Genomic DNA, 17,413 nt, shown 5'->3' on the forward strand with positions numbered 1-17,413 from the left:
TGTTGGAGCCGCTGCTACTGCACCTGGAGTGTACCACAAAGAGGTGGAGCCTTACCATCAGCCCCACAAAAACAAAGCACCTGCCTGGGTGTTTTGTGCCATCAAACACTCTCAACTCCCCATCGGTGATGGCACAGTAGGGGGCACAGCTGGTGCATCTGCCAGTCATCTCAGTCGGTCAACCTTTGGCACTTGGGTCTGTCACGTGAACTGTCAGCGATCCTTCAACACGCCACGTGGCCTCATAGTGTACCCGGCGTGGCACAGGCACCGTGGTGACGTCACGGTCACTTCGGGGCGCATGGCGAGTATTGGTATTTGTGCGCATCTGTATTTCTCTCTGTACGTGTGTGCGTCTGTACGTGTGCATCTGTATCTCTCTCTCTCTCTCTGCGTGCGCGCGAACAGACTCACAGACGCAGCCATCCCTGCTACTGGTGCTCAAGTGGGGGGGCGAGCTGACCCCCGCGGGGCGCGTGCAGGCGGAGGAGCTGGGGCGCGCGTTCCGCAGCATGTACCCGGGGGGCCAGGGTACGAGCCAGAGGTCATGGGGACATTGGGGGGCCAGGGTACGAGCCAGAGGTCATGGGGACATTGGGGGGCCAGGGTACGAGCCAGAGGTCACGGGGACATTGGGGGGCCAGGGTACGAGCCAGAGGTCACGGGGACATTGGGGGGCCAGGATACGAGCCACAGGTCACGGTGACATTGGGGGGCCAGGGTACGAGCCACAGGTCACGGTGACATTGGGGGGCCAGGATACGAGCCACAGGTCACGGTGACATTGGGGGGCCAGGGTACGACCCGGAGGTCACGGGGACATTGGGGGGCCAGGGTACGAGCCAGAGGTCACGGGGACATTGGGGGGCCAGGGTACGACCCGGAGGCCACGGGGACATTGGGGGGCCAGGGTACGAGCCAGAGGTCACGGGGACATTGGGGGGCCAGGATACGAGCCACAGGTCACGGTGACATTGGGGGGCCAGGGTACGACCCGGAGGCCACGGGGACATTGGGGGGCCAGGGTACGAGCCAGAGGTCACGGGGACATTGGGGGGCCAGGGTACGACCCGGAGGCCACGGGGACATCGGGGTCCCAGGGAACGTGGATCCACCGCTCACGTGACGTTGGCAGGCGGTCGCATGGCCCAGCGGTAGTGAGTTCACCGCTCGTCGCAGAGCTTCGCGATTGGAATCCGGCAGGCCGCCCTGGTTAATACTGTGGGTGTATTAATCGTAATATGCCACGTGCCGTCCTGCTTCACCCACAGTTGATGATGCAGAGCCCTCCCGTTAGGCCCTCATGGATGCTTGTGCACGTGAGCGGCGTTATAGTCGTCACCCCCTGCTGCAAAAAACTTGGCAGGACCCTCCTGAAAAAGAGTTTTGAGGTCTTAGGAGCTGAGTCACGTTGCTGATGACCGGTACCAGCATCCTTCACGAGGAGGCTCGTGAAGGATGCTACTGGGTAATTGGAGGCAGCTGCCCTCCAGTATCAAGGGAGGACAGAGGAGCAAAGCTCGCAACAATGAGGGGAGCGCCGGGTGGCTACAATCATGGAATTTTGCACAGCGGGGAACATAGAGGGTGCATCAGCCTGTCAACCCATGGCACCTGGGTCCGTCCCGTGACCTCCTGCCAGCGGCAAGCCTTGATCAGAGCGCACCTAGCCTGGCACAAGTGGCTGCGGTGACGCCACCGCAGCTGAGTGGTGATCGGCGGTTGCTGCTGTGTACAGGGGACCATGCGGGCTACGCTGGCTGCGGCCTCCTCCGCCTACACTCCACATACCGCCACGACCTCAAGATCTACGCGTCGGATGAAGGCCGAGTCCAGATGACAGCCGCCGCCTTTGCCAAGGTGAGAGGTGGCGACGGGCCTGGGGGGGCGGGGGGGGGGGAGTCCTTCGTCCAGCAGTGGGTAGATCTTGGTTGGCGATGATGATGGCCAGGAGATGATGAACTCCCTCCCCAGGCAAATCCGCCCCGGGGCCCCCCACTCTCTGCCGTCCATTTTCTAGCCTTCCCCTTCCACCCAGTGTCTCTGCGCCCCCTCACTCGCTGCTGATCTCTCCTTCCCTTGAGTGAGTGTGTACGTGGGTGGCTATGTCGGTGATTCTGTGCACTCCTATCGGTTGTTGTGTTGTTTGTTGCAACTTTATAACCCACCCCCTACTGGACATCTGTGAAAAAAGAGCTTCATAGCTCATCGGATTCCTCCAGGATAAATAAAGATTCTGATTCAGTGAGTGTACGAGTGAGTAGGTGTGTGAGTGGGCGGCGAGTGATTGAGTGACGGATGAGTGAGGTGAGTGGACGAGTGAGTTGGTAAGTGGGTGGGTGAGTGAGCGGGTGGGTGAGTATGCGGGTGGTTGAACGAGGGAGTTACTTCCTCTCTGTCCTCCGCGTTGGCGCAGGGGCTGCTGGCGCTGGAGGGGGAGCTGACGCCTATCCTGGTGCAGATGGTGAAGAGCGCCAACACCAACGGGCTGCTTGACTCGGAGGGAGACGCACTCAGCAGCTCGCAGCAGCGCGTCAAGCAGCGCCTGCACGAGGTGCTGCAGAGAGACACCACCTTCACCCCCGCGGACCTGCGCAAGGTGACCGTGTGTCCGTGTGTGTGTCCTTGCGTGCCCGTGCGTGTGTGTCCATGTGTGTGCATGTCAGTGTGTGCGTGTGTCCGTGCGCGTGTCCGTGGGTGTGTGTGCATGCGTGTGTGCGCGTGTCCGTGCGTGTGTGTGCGTGTGTGCGCGTGTCCGTGCGTGTGTCCGTGCGCGTGCGCATCCGTGTCTGTTTGTCTTCGTGTGTGTTTGTGGAGCGCAGTACATTCGTATATCCCTGCCGATTGGTGCCGTGCCCTCGGTTGTGACGGGTATTGTCGTTGTTGTCGTTGCCGTGGTGGGCGGGATGGTGGGGAGCAGCTGGCTCCCACCAGCAGCGCGTCTGTGCTGCGCTCCATGCGCTCCATCGGGAACCCGGTGCGCACCTGCGACGAGGTCTACGCCCTCATCCAGAGCCTCACCTCGCAGATCCGCACGCGCATGCACGAGCCCAAGTCCGCAGGTGAGCCCCTCCAGGGTGAGTCTGTGCAGCCGGGTGACGACTCCAGAGGGCTCGGGTCGAGATCGTCGGCACGAGCGACCCGGGTCACCCAGATGGTAAAAAGCTAAAACGTATCTAAAATAAAGTACAGAGATCAGAGTAGAGGCAGCCAGATATAGATCAGAGCAGAGAAAAACGCGACTGGGTTGCAGAGGGTATTGTTGACGGTGGACAAGCAGAATCAAATGTTGAATAAAATACAGAAGTTCGGACGAGAAGTTCAGAAAAACAGAAGAGTGCCAGGCGAGGATCGTGGGGGTGCGGGGTCGCGGGGTCGAGGGTCGCGGGGTCGCAGGTCGAGGGTCGCGGGGCATGGGTCGAGGGTCGCGGGGCATGGGGCGAGGGTCGCAGGAACAGGCGCCCACCCGGCACCTCCATCCCTCGTCTGTCGTCTCTCCGCCTTACAGATTCAAAGTGTTTACTTTACACATCCCGTCAGCCGCCACACGGCATGCCTTCCGGCGTTGCATTCTTTTCAGCAGCATTGCTTCAACAGATGCAAACTCTGGACCGGTTTCGACATTCGCTGTCTCATCAGCAGAGTCGGGCTTTGCTTGAACCGGTGCTGGTGACCTGCCAGATGTTCATAGTCGTGGACCCTCCTTCTCCGTGTGCCCGACACCGGCCCCAGTCCGACACGCAGCTCTACGAGGCGCACCGTTGTGGAGAACGGGTGAACTGCAACGGGGGGGTGACCGGTGTCTTTTTTGCGCGTGCAGACATCCAGCTGTACCACAGCGAGACGCTGGACCTGATGCTGCAGCGCTGGGCCAAACTGGAGAAGGACTTCAAGGTACGACGGCAGCACCGGCGGTCTCTACCCTCGCTCGCATCCTCTCCGCGTCGAGCGGCCGATCCGTCAGCCCGAGTTACTCCGGGTTGCCCCCGGTTACCCCGGGCTGCCCCGATTCCTCCCGGAGCCCGAGTCGCCGGGCGGCGAGGGGCTGCCGGAGAACGGGCGGCGAGTTCTCCCGCGCGGCACCCACCTGCGTCCGTCTCCCTGTGTCCGTCTCCCCTGCGCTCGTTGGCCGCCGTGCGCAGCTCAAGGGCGGGCGCTACGACATCAGCAAGATCCCCGACATCTACGACTGCATCAAGTACGACACGCAGCACAACGGCGCGCTGGCGCTGCGCCGCACGCACGAGCTGCTCGCGCTCTCCCAGGCGTTGGCCGACATCGTCATTCCGCAGGTGCGTGCCGCGGGGACGCTCCCACCCTCCCGTACGTGTGTGTGCGCGAGTACGCATGAGGTCGACTCAGCCTCAAATAAGTACCTGGTGCGGTGTGTAAACATTGCCACTGGGGAGACAAAGGCGGTCGAGCGTGGTGCTGGCCACCCACCCCCTCGTGTACCGTTCCGGCCTTCATAGGTACTACTCGCTAACAGCACTTGCCCCTACAGTATACGGGGGATCTTTGTCTTTGGTGCAACCCGATTTCGATTACCGCTCACGGCCACCACCAGTGACGATTGCCTCAAACGGTGCTGGGCCCTCTCCTAGGTCGACTCGGCCCTGAATGAGTACTCGGTGCGAATGTTTGAACGTCGCCACTGGGGAGACGAAGGCAGCCGGGCGTGGTGCTGGGGGGCCGTGGCGCGGCCCCGACGCTGCTCGCTAGCAGCGCTTGCTCTGTTGTGGGCGACACGGGGCGATCTTTGTGTGCAGGAGTACGGCATCAGCAGGGAGGAGAAGCTGGACATCGCGTACGCCTACTGCCTCCCGCTGCTGCGCAAGATCCACACGGACCTGCAGCGCACGCAGGACGACGACACCGTCAACGTGCTCAACCCCCTGTAGGCCATCGCCACACCCCCGCACGCACGCACCCCCACGCACGCGTACGTGGGCACGTGCGCACGCGTGAGCGTACGTGCGCGTGTGTGCGTGTTCGCGTGGGGAGCTGCAGTGTAGCGCTTGGCACGCTGCGCTACGAACCCGGTGACCCGAGTTCGATTCCCGCTCGCGGCCAACACCAGTGATGATTATCTGAAATGGTTCTGGGCCTCCCCTAGGTCGATTTAAACTCAAATGGGTACCTGGTTCAGTGTGTAAACATCGGCACTGGGGAGACAAAGGCGGCCGGGTATGGTGCTGGCCACCCACCCCCTCGTGTGCCGTTCCGGCATTCGTAGGTGCTCGCTAACAGCACTTGCCCCAACAGTAAGGCTGTCCGGAGGATCTTTGTTTGCGTGTGTGTGTACGTGTATGGTAAGTGTCTGTGTGTGCCGTGGGGTGGCGTGCTGGGTCCTCTGTGCGTGTGGTAGGCCGCGTTGGCCTGCGTAGGTCCTACTCGCTAACAGCACTTGCCTCAACAGCCTGCGTGAGCTGCACGGGGACCCTTTGTCTCTGTCCCCACGGGGCGCAGGTATTCGCGGGGGGTGAGCTCCCCCGGCCGGCACGTGCGCACGCGGCTCTACTTCACCAGCGAGAGCCACGTGCACTCCCTGCTGTCCATCCTGCGCTACGGGGGCCTGCTCAACGTACGCACACACGTACACACGTACACACGTACACACGCACACATGCACACGCACACGTACACACGTACACACGTACACACGCACACATGTACACACGCACACACGTACACACACATTTACACGCACATACACACACATACACACATCTACGCACACGTACAACAACAACCGCCATTCACCACTAAGTGGCGGTGACGTCACCACGACGCTTGTGCCAGGCTATGTGCACGTTAAGGCCACGTGAAGGGTCGAATGCTTGCTGGCAGGAGGTCATGGGATAGACCAAGGTGCCATGGGTCGACTGACTGAGATGACCGAGATAACTGAGATAACTGAGACGACTGAGACGACTGAGACGACTGAGATGACTGAGATGACTGAGATGACTGGCCAATGCACCACTTGTGCCCCCTCCTGTGCGAACTTGCTGTGTGCTCCGCTCGTTGTTGTGAGCATCGCTCCCCTGCCTTCTGTTGTTGTTGGAGGGCGACTCTTTCCAACTGACCAGTCGTGTCCTTCACGAGCCTCCTGGGCACCGCTAGTAACACTCATCTGCAAGTCAACTCGGCTCCATCCTCCTCTACCGCATCAGCCTTCTCTAGGCCATGCTATGCTTGTTTAGTCCCCTTTATCTGTGCATGTGGTGCGTGCGTCTGTGTCTTACTGCGCGTGTCTGTGTGTGTGCGCATGTCTGTGTGTGTGTGCGTCTGTGTCTTACTGCGCGTGTCTGTGTGTGTGCGCGTGTCTGTGTGTGTGTGTGCGTCTGTGTCTTACTGTGCGCGTCTGTGTGTGTGTGTGCGCGTGTCTGTGTGTGTGTGTGCGCGTGTCTGTGTGTGTGTGTGCGTCTGTGTCTGTGTGTCTGTGTGCGTGCGAACCCAGGAGGAGCGTGACGAGCAGTGGCGCCGCGCCATGGACTACCTGAGCGAGGTGACGGAACTCAACTACATGACGCAGCTCGTGATCATGCTGTACGAGGACCCGGGCAAGGTATGTCTGGACGTTGAACTTCTTTCGCACCGCACGTAGCCAACCGTGCCGATCGGAGGTGCGACAGGTGCCCACCGCACCCGCCCACGGCCCCCGGGTGGGGGCGGGAGGCGCGAGAGCCCTCGGCCTTGTCCACACCACCGGTTCAACGGGTGCATGCGCGGCCGCGTCGTTGGACCCACCAGCGGCTTCTGGCGAGTTGAACAGCGTGGCCGTACACAGGGGCCAGCGGTTGGCTTCGCCCTCGTTAGGACTCGTCGTCAGTGCTGCACGGTCATCGGTGTCTGCTGCTGCCCCCCCCCCGAGCCCCTCCAGCCCTCAGGCATTCTGCTGCTACTGCTGCGATTGCTCTCCTCTGTTGGGTTTCACTTCCTGCAGAGGCGCTCTGTGCGAGGCAGGGAAGAGATCATCCGTGTGCGTGCGCCTGCGTGCACGTGTGTGCAAGTGTACACGGGAGCTGGTGGCGCAGTAGTTATCACATTGCACTATGAACCCGGTGGCCCGAGTTGGATTCCCGCTCACGGCCACCAACACCGGTGACGGATATCAGAACCGGTCCTGCGCCTCCCATAGGTCGACTTAGCCTCAAATGAGTACCCGGTGCGGTGTGTGTGGCCACCCGCCCCCTCGTGCGCCGTGGCGGGCCGCCGTGGGCGCCGCTCGCGAACGGCGCTTGCCCCGACAGGCTGCTGAAGGCGACGCTGGCCGGGGGGGCGGCCTCTCTCTCTGTGTGTGTGCCTGCGCCACAGGAACCGACGTCCGAGGAGCGATTCCACGTGGAGCTGCACTTCAGCCCCGGGGTCCGGGGGGGGGTCTCCGGGGGGGACCCCCCGCACCCGTCGGGCTCCGGCTACCGCCCGGCCTCCCGCGAGGTCAGTCTCCCTGCGTGGGGGAGGGGGGGCGCGCGGGGAGGGGGGAGGGGGGGGGGTGCGCTGGACGTTCCGTCTGAACGCAGGGCGGTGCCGGTCACACGCCGCTCGCTCCCCACGGCGAGGAATCCCGGCTTCGACTCCCGATTCGAGCGCCTCTCTCTGTGCGGAGGTCTCATGCTCTTCTCTGCCCCTGTTCTGTATTCATGTTGAACTTCTTTTGTGCCGTACATCACCAACCATGCTGATCAGAGTGTCCGTGTGAGAGTGAGGAGTTGGTATTTTCTCTCCCCCCTCCCTTTTCTGCTGAGTGGGAATGTGAGAACGGAGTTTTCCTCTAATCTCCTCCCCCGTAGCTCAATAGAAGCCCACACTCCATGTGACCGGTATTGCGCCAACACATCTCCAATTCTGACAAATGACCCTGCAAGTGACCCAATTGGGATAGCGCAGCATCGCCCACATCGCCCACATCGCCCGCCCCTACTGAGAAAACTTGGCAGGATCCTCCTGGACAATCATCTTGAGACTCGGTGAGGCCTTTCCTGGGTAAACCAGCAGAATAGTAAAAAAATTATAACAACAGCCCCAGAGACCCGTGATGTTAAGCAGCCAGCCAAACACTGAAATAAACACCACCACTCAAATAAACACTCGTAAACACTCACAATAAACACACAGGTTATTAGATTGTCCTGTGTTTTCACTTAAGCTGTCAACACGCAGAGGTTGTACAATGACTGGGTGAATCGTTAGGTCTATAATCATTACACGCAGTCTGGTTGAGTGATGATTCACTCACTCACTCAGACGCCTACTTATCACTCCTCTGTCGCTGCGACCACGGTGGTTACTGTTCGCGTGATCTTCACTCCTCGATCCTCCCCCCATGTGGAGGAGTCTGTCTACCAGACACTGCATGTTTCGTCTCGTCCACAACACTGTTCAACCACCACACTGCAGGTCACAACAAAAGCACACCCACCCACTCGCTCGCTCACCCACTCACCACACTGCAGGTCACAACAACAGCACACTCACCCACTCGCTCGCTCACCCACTCACCACACGACAGGTCACAACAACACACTCACCCACTCGCTCGCTCACCCACTCACCACACTGCAGGTCACAACGACACACCCACCCACTCGCTCACTCACCCACTCACCACACTGCAGGTCACAGCGACACACTCACCCACTCACTCGCTCACCCACTCACTCGCTCACCCACTCACCACACTACAGATCACAACGACACACTCACCCACTCGCTCGCTCACCCACTCACCACACTACAGGTGACAACGACACACTCACCCACTCGCTCGCTCACCCACTCACCACACTACAGATCACAACGACACACTCACCCACTCGCTCGCTCACCCACTCACCACACTACAGGTGACAATGACACACTCACCCACTCGCTCGCTCACCCACTCACCACACGACAGGTCACAACGACACACTCACCCACTCGCTCGCTCGCTCACCCACTCGCCACACGACAGGTCACGTCACTTCTCTCTCTCACAACAATCTCAAGACACACGCTGCAGCGGTTAACTCTTACAACTGCGGTAGCGCCGCTTGTTGCTGGCCGCTTGACGTTTTTTGCGGCCTGGGCTCGGCGTGCTTGTCGCCGCAGAGCGACGTCGGGCGACAGTCGCAAGAGGAGGAGGTGGGGGGGCGGGCAGGAGGAGCGGGGGGGGGGGCGGCGTGTGGAGTGGGAGGAGGAGCAGGGGGGCGGGGGCCGGGGTGGCACAGCCACCGCCGGGCTCCCCCACCGCCCGGCCCGGAGCTTCGTCGGCGCCCATCGTCATCGTCAAGCCGCGGCCGCTGCCCCTGCACTGCCGGCCGCGCAAAAACGCATCCACGGAGGTGACGGCCCCCAGCTCGGCTCCCCGTGCCGCCCGACTCACCCACTCGCTCACCCACTCGCTACCCAATCACTCGCTCACATGCTCACCCACTCGCTCACCCACTCGCTCGCCCACTCGCTACCCAATCACTCGCTCACACGCTCGCCCACTCGCTCGCCCACTCGCTCACCCACTCGCTCACCCACTCGCTCACCCACTCGCTACCCGATCACTCACTCGCACGCTCACCCACCCGCCAACACGCCCAATCAACCACACACTCACCTACACACCCACATTACACATACGGCTTCGATAGTGCTGTTTGTTGCCGCCCGTTTGACTTTGGGGACTGTGACTGCGCTGTGATGGAGGCGTGTGCGTGACTCTGGCGTGTGCGTGGTGACATTTGCGTGGTGGCATGCGTGTGACTGTAGTGTGACGGTGGCGTGTGTGTGCAGGTGGCGTGTGCGTGACGGTGGCGTGTGCGTGCCGTGTGCGTGTCGTGTGTCCCAGGCGTTCCCCCTGAGCGCCTCCAACCCCGAGTCGGGTGGCACCGCGTGCCTCCCCGTGCCCAGCCGGCGGCGCCGCCGCTCCGGCGACGCGAACCCCCTTGGCCCCCCCTCACCCGGCCCCCCACCCCTCTTCTCTACATCCCTGCAGCAGGTTCAACACAGCGCCAGTCTCGTTATCGTCGCCGTCATTACGATCGCATCATCGCCATTATCGTCGTTATCATCGTTATCGTCGTTATCATGGGCGCCGCCATCACTGCCGCCCCGGGTCGAGGGTCTCTAGAACCGCTTGCCAACCAAACTCTCGGGAGCGGGCGTCGCCCTCGGCATGGCAACCAACGCCGTGTGCGCTCACGAGTGGCACAAGAACCCTTTGAACGCTTCCATCGGCCAAGCACTCAACGTGACCTCCCAGAGGGCAGCCTCGCCGCGAGCGAAGCGTGCCGGGGGGGCGGCCGAGGTGTCGCGGGGCGCCGGCCCGTCCAAACGTGCCGGCCGGTCGGTCAGTCGGTCGGTCGGTCAGGCGCTCCGCTCGTTTGGTGGCCTTACGCTCTCCGGCGTTAATTTATCAAAATCGCACCGGTAAGTGGATCGCGTCAGTAAGTCTCCCGTGTGCTCTGTTGAACCACGGTGAGGAACTCGCGAGACGACGATGCATCTCATTGGCGTGACCCAGGTCACCAAAAGCAAAGCGACTCTAACAATGCGCAGCAAATGAAGGTCCGTCTTCCTCGTCACGGCTCGGCCCAGGCTTGGCCCTGAGCTTGGCGCTGAACTTCGGCTTTAGAGGCCGAGCCGCGACCGGGAACGTGGCGCTAACCGCTTGACGCAGCACGGCCTGGTCTCCAGGCCCTGCAGTGGGCCGCGGGCGAACAGTGACGGCGTCCCCAGCTGTGCTGCTTTGCGGCTGTGGCCGCCCCCCCACCTCGCGCTCGCATGGCTTCGCAAACCCCCCGCGTCACCTCCATCCCTGACCCCCCTCTCCACCCACTAACCCGCGAGAACCGCGACGGAACGGGCGAGCGCCAGCGTCGAGCCCTCTTGGCAGCAGGCGCCGCTGGGTGGTTTGTCAGACCCCCGCGTCTCCCCTGCGTGGGCCCCCCAGTGCTGGCCGAGTGTTTTCGGGACGTTCTCGTGAAAGCGGTCGGCCTCTCCGAGGGCCCGTTGGCGCGCTCCGTCGATTGGCTGCGGACGGCGGGAGGCGGCAGCGGGTCGCGTGGCAATGCCGAGCGGCCCGCTCGGTCCCAACGAGCCCATCGCCGTGTGACATGACGCTCCCTCCGCCGTGTGACATGAAGCTCCCTCCGCCGTATGACATGAAGCTCCCTCTGCCCGCTCGATACGGGCGGCAGCGCAGTGGTCTCATTCGCGCCTCGCAGCAGAATCAGAATCTTTATCCCGGAGAAATCCGATGAGCTATGAAGCTCTTTTTGACAGGCGTCCAGTCGGGTGAGTCAGAAAGTTACACGTCACACGTCCAAAAGAAACGATAGGAGTGTAAAGTATAGGAAAGGTAAGTTAATCAATCTTGATTTGAAGATCAAAATTAATTAACTCTGTCCCTCTGTGTGTGTCTCTCTGTGTGTGTCTCTCTCTCTGTGTCTCTCTCTCTCTGTGTGTGTCTCTCTCTCTCTGTGTGTGTCTCTCTCTTTGTGTGTCTCTCTCTGTGTGTCTCTCTCTCTCTGTGTGTGTCTCTCTCTCTGTGTCTCTCTGTGTGTGTGTCTCTTTCTCTCGGTTTCCTGTTGCGCGCTCTTTCCTCCTAGTGGCGGATATACCGTCACTGCACATTGACATGCCAGTCTCTCACAATACAATGGGCACCTCCTCGGCACAATCTCCAGCCCCCACCCTCCTGCACGATGCGGCACCCCCCCCCCCTCTCTCGGCTCTATAGATATCAGGACTTGTTTCAGCAGCCTGTTTCTCTCTCCCACCTGAAGACGATCGCTTGTGTGGCGATCGAAATGTCGTGATCTGTTATTTTTTCTACCTACGTGACTTTACCGAAAGAACCAAAGAGTATGTAAGTTAATCACTTTAAAATAAATAAACAAAAAATCTAATATTTTATTTTAACCAAATGAAGCCCACTGAGCTGTTAGTTCAGAAGTGACCTGGCCACAAATGGCCACTCAACGAGGCGGCGCTCATCACCACGTGGACATGCAGAGCAGCCAACTCCTCTAAACGCACGTTTCCAACGAGAAGCGCACCGGGGTTCGATTCCCGACTCGGGTGCCGCTCCCCATCCGTGTGTTCTCCCCGCCCCCCTCCCCCCCCCCAAACGTTCATCCATCGGTGTCCTCCATGTTCTCCCCGCCCCCCTCCCCCCCCCCCATGTTCTCCGGTTCCCCTCCCAGAGCTAGACACACACGGGCAGCGTCACCGGGCCTGGGCTAAAACACCCCCACTGATGGCCGTCTTCCGGCGAACATCTCGATGGGCGGCACGCGACAAGTGTGCTCACGATTCGTTGTAGCTGCGAGAGCTTGGCAGCACCTTCCCGAAAACAGAGTCTTGAGACTCTGTAAGGCTTCCCTGGCTAAAAAAACTTAACAACAACAACAATAATATTCAAGAATAATCTGCCTCTCCATTCGGCACTAACCGAGGGCTACGGCTTGCGTGACGAGCGCTAACCCCCCCCCCCCCCCAGGGCGGGCTCCCTGGCGCGCAACGACGCGGTGATTATTTGTAACGGCGCGGGGGGGTCGGTGATCCAGGTCACAAACCGAATCCGGCATCGTCGCAATTTCACCGCCTCGCTGCGCTTCGTGTTCATCTTTAGACTTTGCCGAGCGTTGCGCCACGGTGCTCGTTTGCATGCAGCGTGAGCGAGTTGGTAAACTATCGATCGCCGCCTTATTGTCAGGGACCCATAGACTTACATAGGACCCATAGACTTACACAGACCCATAGACTTACACAGGACCCATAGACTTACACAGAACCCATAGACTTACACAGAACCCATAGACTTACACAGAACCCATAGACTTACATAGAACCCATAGACTTACACAAGACCCATAGACTTAGATAGAACCCATAGACTTACACAGAACCCATAAACTTACGTATGATTCATAGTCTTGCATGAAATCCCTTTACCAGGGGGATCCCATGGCAGCCAAGCTGTGCCACTGCACCAAGTGCGTGTGTATGTGTGTCACGGTGATGCCGTTCGTGTGTGCGTGCGTGCGTGTGTGTGTGCATGCGTGCGTGTGTGCGTGCGTGCGTGTGCGTGCGTGCGTGCGTGCGTGCGTGTGTGCGTGCGTGCGTGTGTGCGTGCGTGTGTGTGCATGCGTGCGTGTGTGCGTGTGTGCGTGCGTGCGTGCGTGTGTGCGTGCGTGCGTGCGTGTGTGCGTGTGTGCGTGTGTGCATGTGTGTGTGCGTGTGTGTGTGCGTGCGTGTGTGCGTGCGTGTGCGTTTAGCTGGCGGAGACGCCGGGAGCAGCGGGCGCAGCAGGAGCGCCGGCTGCGCTGTTCCCACTCACGCCGCTGCACTGCGGCATCAAGAGCCTCGCGCAGACCCAGGCGCTCATGCTCGGTACGCCAGGGGACGTCGGCAGTTTCGTTGCACGCAGTTGCCGAGCACGGGCACGAAACGTCACGCGGCCAGCAACAAACGGCACCGTGAAAACCGTCGGAGAGTTGTTTCCGCGTCCCGTTGGCGACTGCCACCCGTGTGCCGTGCGTGTGCAGAGAGTGGCGGTGGCAGCGTGCCGTCCCTGTCGCCGCTGGAGACGCTGCACAACGCTCTGTCGCTGCGCCAGGTCGACGCGTTCCTCACCGCCGTCTCGTCGGGGCCCCCCGTCTCCTCTGTGCCCGGTAGCCCACGTGCCCCCCACCCCACCCCCCCCGCCACTCGTCTGTGTTTCTGCAAACTTTTTCATTCATGTTCCCGATTGTGTTGATTCCATCCCGTGTGCCCGCGCGTGTCCGCACTTGCGTTACGTCCTTGTCCGTGCGCATGTTGGTGTCCGTGCCTGCCATAGACTTACATAGGATTACATAGGACCCATAGACTTACATAGGATTACATAGGACCCATTGACTTACATAGGATTACATAGGACCCATTGACCTACATAGGATTACATAGGACCCATTGACTTACATAGGATTCCAACGGTTGTTCTTGTTGTGTGCATGCAATTGTGCGCGTGAACACGTATTCCGGTGTGTGCATTCAAACGTATGCGTGCGTACAAGTGCGTATGTGCGTGATTGTCTGCGCGTGCGTACACGTCTTACACGCCATCGTTCTCTTTGTTTCAGTCGCCGCCCCTGGCTCGCCGGCCTCCGTCGCTTCTTGCCAACCAAATGAATTGCCCGTCAACCGGCCGGACGACGTGCCTGCGAGCCAATCGAACGGCTTGCCTCTCGGCCAATGAGCCGGTGGCTCTGCCGCGGCGCCGCCCGCGAGGCGCCTGGCGACTCGTCCCCACGCGCGTCGAGACTCGTGGAAGGCGGAGTGACTTGGGCCCTGGCCTGGCCTCGACGGCTCGGGCTCGGAGCCCCGCTCGGTGGTCGCTTGGCGAGAAGCGGCTCGGACGTGGGCCGGGATTCGGCTCGGAGCCCGGTTCAGAGCCACGCCTAAGACCACGGGCCTCGTCCCCGTGCCGCTCACTGTGATCTCGGGGGGGGCAACGCGGACCGGCACCAACTCGTCCGTGCCCCGGTAACGCAAGGACCAAGCTCCGTCCCATGGACACCCCCCCCCCCCACCAGCAACCACCACGCGGTGGACGGCGGGGAATTCAACTTCCATGTATTTTGTTTGTTTACGATCAAAGCCAAAGTTTACTTTGCGTGTTTTCTCTGTGACTTGCCCGAAAACTTGAACAAACGCCAACATTGCCAAGGTCCGTAAGACTTTCCTTAGCCATCGCGTCCGCGGAGTTCCCCGGTACGCGCCGCCTCGTGCCGTCGTTTCCCGACAGAATATACCGCGCGCCGCAGAGGTCAATTGTGGCTCGCGGTCGGAAGGTCACGAGTTCAAATCCCCGTTGAGGGGGTTGAGGGTTTGATATCGGCCCATCATTCCTAAATCCGGGGTTGATAAAAACGAGAACCACTTTGTGGGGGTCAGCGGTCGGTATCCCGATTCATAATTGAGTTTTGGGTGAGTCCGTGCTGTAATGGCGTGGCCAGATTTGTGTCGTCAAGAACCCTCCACCACCCGACATACCCGAGCAATTTAAATGGCCACGTGGTGTACAAGCGTTTTATTATGCCCGTTGTCATTGCGCCCGTTGTCATTGCGCCCGTTGTCATTGCGCCCGCTGTTATTGCGCCAGCTGGCTCGCCCCACGAGTCGAATAACAATCCTCACTCTGCCATATTTAGCGGCGATCGGATGTGCAAAGTTTCGCTTGGAACTGCGCCAAACATCCTCAGGACAAGCTCCAAGAAGTCGTAATAAAAACCCGAACCCAAAGACACATTCACAATGACTCATTGGCAACCACCGGCACGTTAAGTTGGTGGTTGTCCTGAGAGACTTGCCTCCGTCCGTCACAGGAATGTCCAACTACGACTCTGCAGGGCTGTAAACAGTCGGTGAGCACCAATGTCTCTCTCTCGAGGCTCCTGGGAGCAGCAGGAATGCCCTTTGGCTGCGTTTGTCACCGCATTGGGCACATTGTGAGACTTGTCCTCCAGGGGACCAGTGCCTTCGTTGTTACTGCACTATACGGGCGGTGGCGGTGCGGCGGTGACCCCCCCTCGTGCCTTACAGCAAGAAGCGCCTGGGTTCGATTCCCGACTCGGACGCCCTTTCTGTGTAGAGTTTCTACCTTCTCCCAACACACAGTGGGACCGACTGGTATCGGCCAGAACATCCCAATGTTGAAAAATCGCTCGCAAATTTATTTAATGGGGATCACGCAGCAGCAGCAGCAACACCTCAACTGTGAAAACTTGGCAGGACCCTCCTGAAAGAGAATATTGAGACTGAGGCTTTCCTGGGTAGCCAAGCATAATTATAATACGAATATCCAATGGCCACACTGTCCTGTATTTCCAATGCCTTTCGCTGGCCACACATTAAGACAAAGATCCCGTGTATCGCCTTAACAGGCACCTATGAAAGCTGGCGCGGCATACGAGGGGGGTGGGTGACCAGCACCACACCCGGCCCGCCTTCATCTCCCCACTGGCGATGTTTACACCCCACACCAAGTATGAGGCCGAGTCGACCTAGGGAAGGCCCAGGCCCAGTCCAGACAATCGTCACTGGTGTTGTCCGTGAGCTGGAATCGAACTCGGGTCACCGGTTTCGCAGTGCCGTCCGCTAACCGCTGCACTAACCGCTCCCCACACACGCAGCGCCCCCCCCCCCCCCCTATCGGCAGCTATCTCTGTGCGGCACCAGGCGACTCGGCAGCCGTCAGTCCGCCGCCGGCAGGAGACGGCAGCTGCTGCTCGGTGCGTCATCCCCACCGAGTCGCCTTTGGCGGCGCCATTGTTCTAATTAGGCAAATTGGGACGGCGACGGCAGCGCCAGATGCCCGAGCGGCTCGCTGAGTGACGCCGTGGGACGTCCCCCGGCCGCTGCGAGTGACGCAGACGGCACGGAGGAGCGTCGTCCGGCTAAGACGCACGCCGCAGCGTTCACCAGGGTGGCCGCTGTGAGCCTGGACACCGTCCGTGGTGAACCGACGGTGCCGTGAATTATTGATGACGCCCGCAGTAATAACCGGGGCGGCCTGCCGGAGTGAAATTGCGAAGCTCTGCAACGAGTGGGGAATGCGCTACCGCTCGGCCACGACGTCACGGCCCCACGAGGTCGTGATGCGGCTCGCCGTGATCCCAGTCTCGACTCGGCTCAGGCCTGGCTCTGGCTCCAGCGAGCCTTAACTTGAGCCACCTCCGAGCACGCTCCCGGTCGCGCTCAGGATTCCCAGAGCCGAGCCTGAGCCAGGGCTGAGCCGTTTCACTCGTGCGGTCTTTGGAAGGAACCGAGCGGCCGAACGGACCGATCCGTGAGCTCGCAGATCCCAATGGTGACGAGTCGCAGGCGCCCCGCGATTGTGAAACGATGTTCCGCCTCGACGTCCTTGAACGCCCGCGACTCGGGAAGAGGGAGGCAGGGGGCGGATTTGTACCCACGCCTCGCGGGAGCCCCCCGAATCTCAATAAATATTTTTGTATTCGCCAGCTGAACGGCGCCGTGGAGTGGATTCTTGTGCGTGCGTACGTGCGTGCGAGCGTGTGTGTGAGCATGCGTGCGAGCATGCATCTAGGCGCTTCACGCAGCTTACAAAAACGGTGACACAGAATGCAACGACTTGGATGGCAGCGGGAGTGCAAGGATGGAGGTCGGAGTGACAGCGATAAGAGGGTAGTTTGTAGGAGGGGAAGAGCATTGGCATAGCTCTCAACACATGGTTTACCCCGTATTCTTGTGCAGGGAAGTATTAGATTTGAGGTCCATACGGCGTACAACCGTTTCAATCCGGGCAAAAAATGTTTGTTTCTCCATTGTGATGGTATTTTGTAGGATGAACGTTGAGATTTCTAATATGGTCTGAGTTGGTCTGTAAGAAGGTAGGCACAGATAAGGGGTTGACAGCTGTGAATTG

General features: G+C 60.2%; 1 protein-coding gene across 1 annotated transcript in view; it reads left to right on the forward strand.

Annotated features, from left to right (window-relative positions):
• LOC144731423 (inositol hexakisphosphate and diphosphoinositol-pentakisphosphate kinase 2-like) overlaps positions 1-16,994 on the forward strand; it is a 31,407-nt gene extending 14,413 nt beyond the window's left edge. The window contains 17 exon segments of the mRNA XM_078612447.1: positions 409-531; positions 1,739-1,860; positions 2,417-2,599; positions 2,921-3,062; positions 3,821-3,894; positions 4,143-4,292; positions 4,770-4,897; positions 5,470-5,584; positions 6,464-6,571; positions 7,321-7,443; positions 9,097-9,132; positions 9,134-9,154; positions 9,156-9,329; positions 9,827-9,976; positions 13,260-13,374; positions 13,530-13,655; positions 14,106-16,994. Coding sequence (XP_078468573.1) covers positions 409-531; positions 1,739-1,860; positions 2,417-2,599; positions 2,921-3,062; positions 3,821-3,894; positions 4,143-4,292; positions 4,770-4,897; positions 5,470-5,584; positions 6,464-6,571; positions 7,321-7,443; positions 9,097-9,132; positions 9,134-9,154; positions 9,156-9,329; positions 9,827-9,976; positions 13,260-13,374; positions 13,530-13,655; positions 14,106-14,221 — 2,006 coding nt within the window. The 3' untranslated portion in view covers positions 14,222-16,994.
• Positions 16,995-17,413: the final 419 nt, after the last annotated feature.

Source organism: Lampetra planeri, chromosome 39, assembly GCF_965212315.1.
Source record: "Lampetra planeri chromosome 39, kcLamPlan1.2.h2, whole genome shotgun sequence".
In the NCBI taxonomy this organism is placed as follows: Eukaryota; Metazoa; Chordata; class Hyperoartia; order Petromyzontiformes; family Petromyzontidae; genus Lampetra; species Lampetra planeri.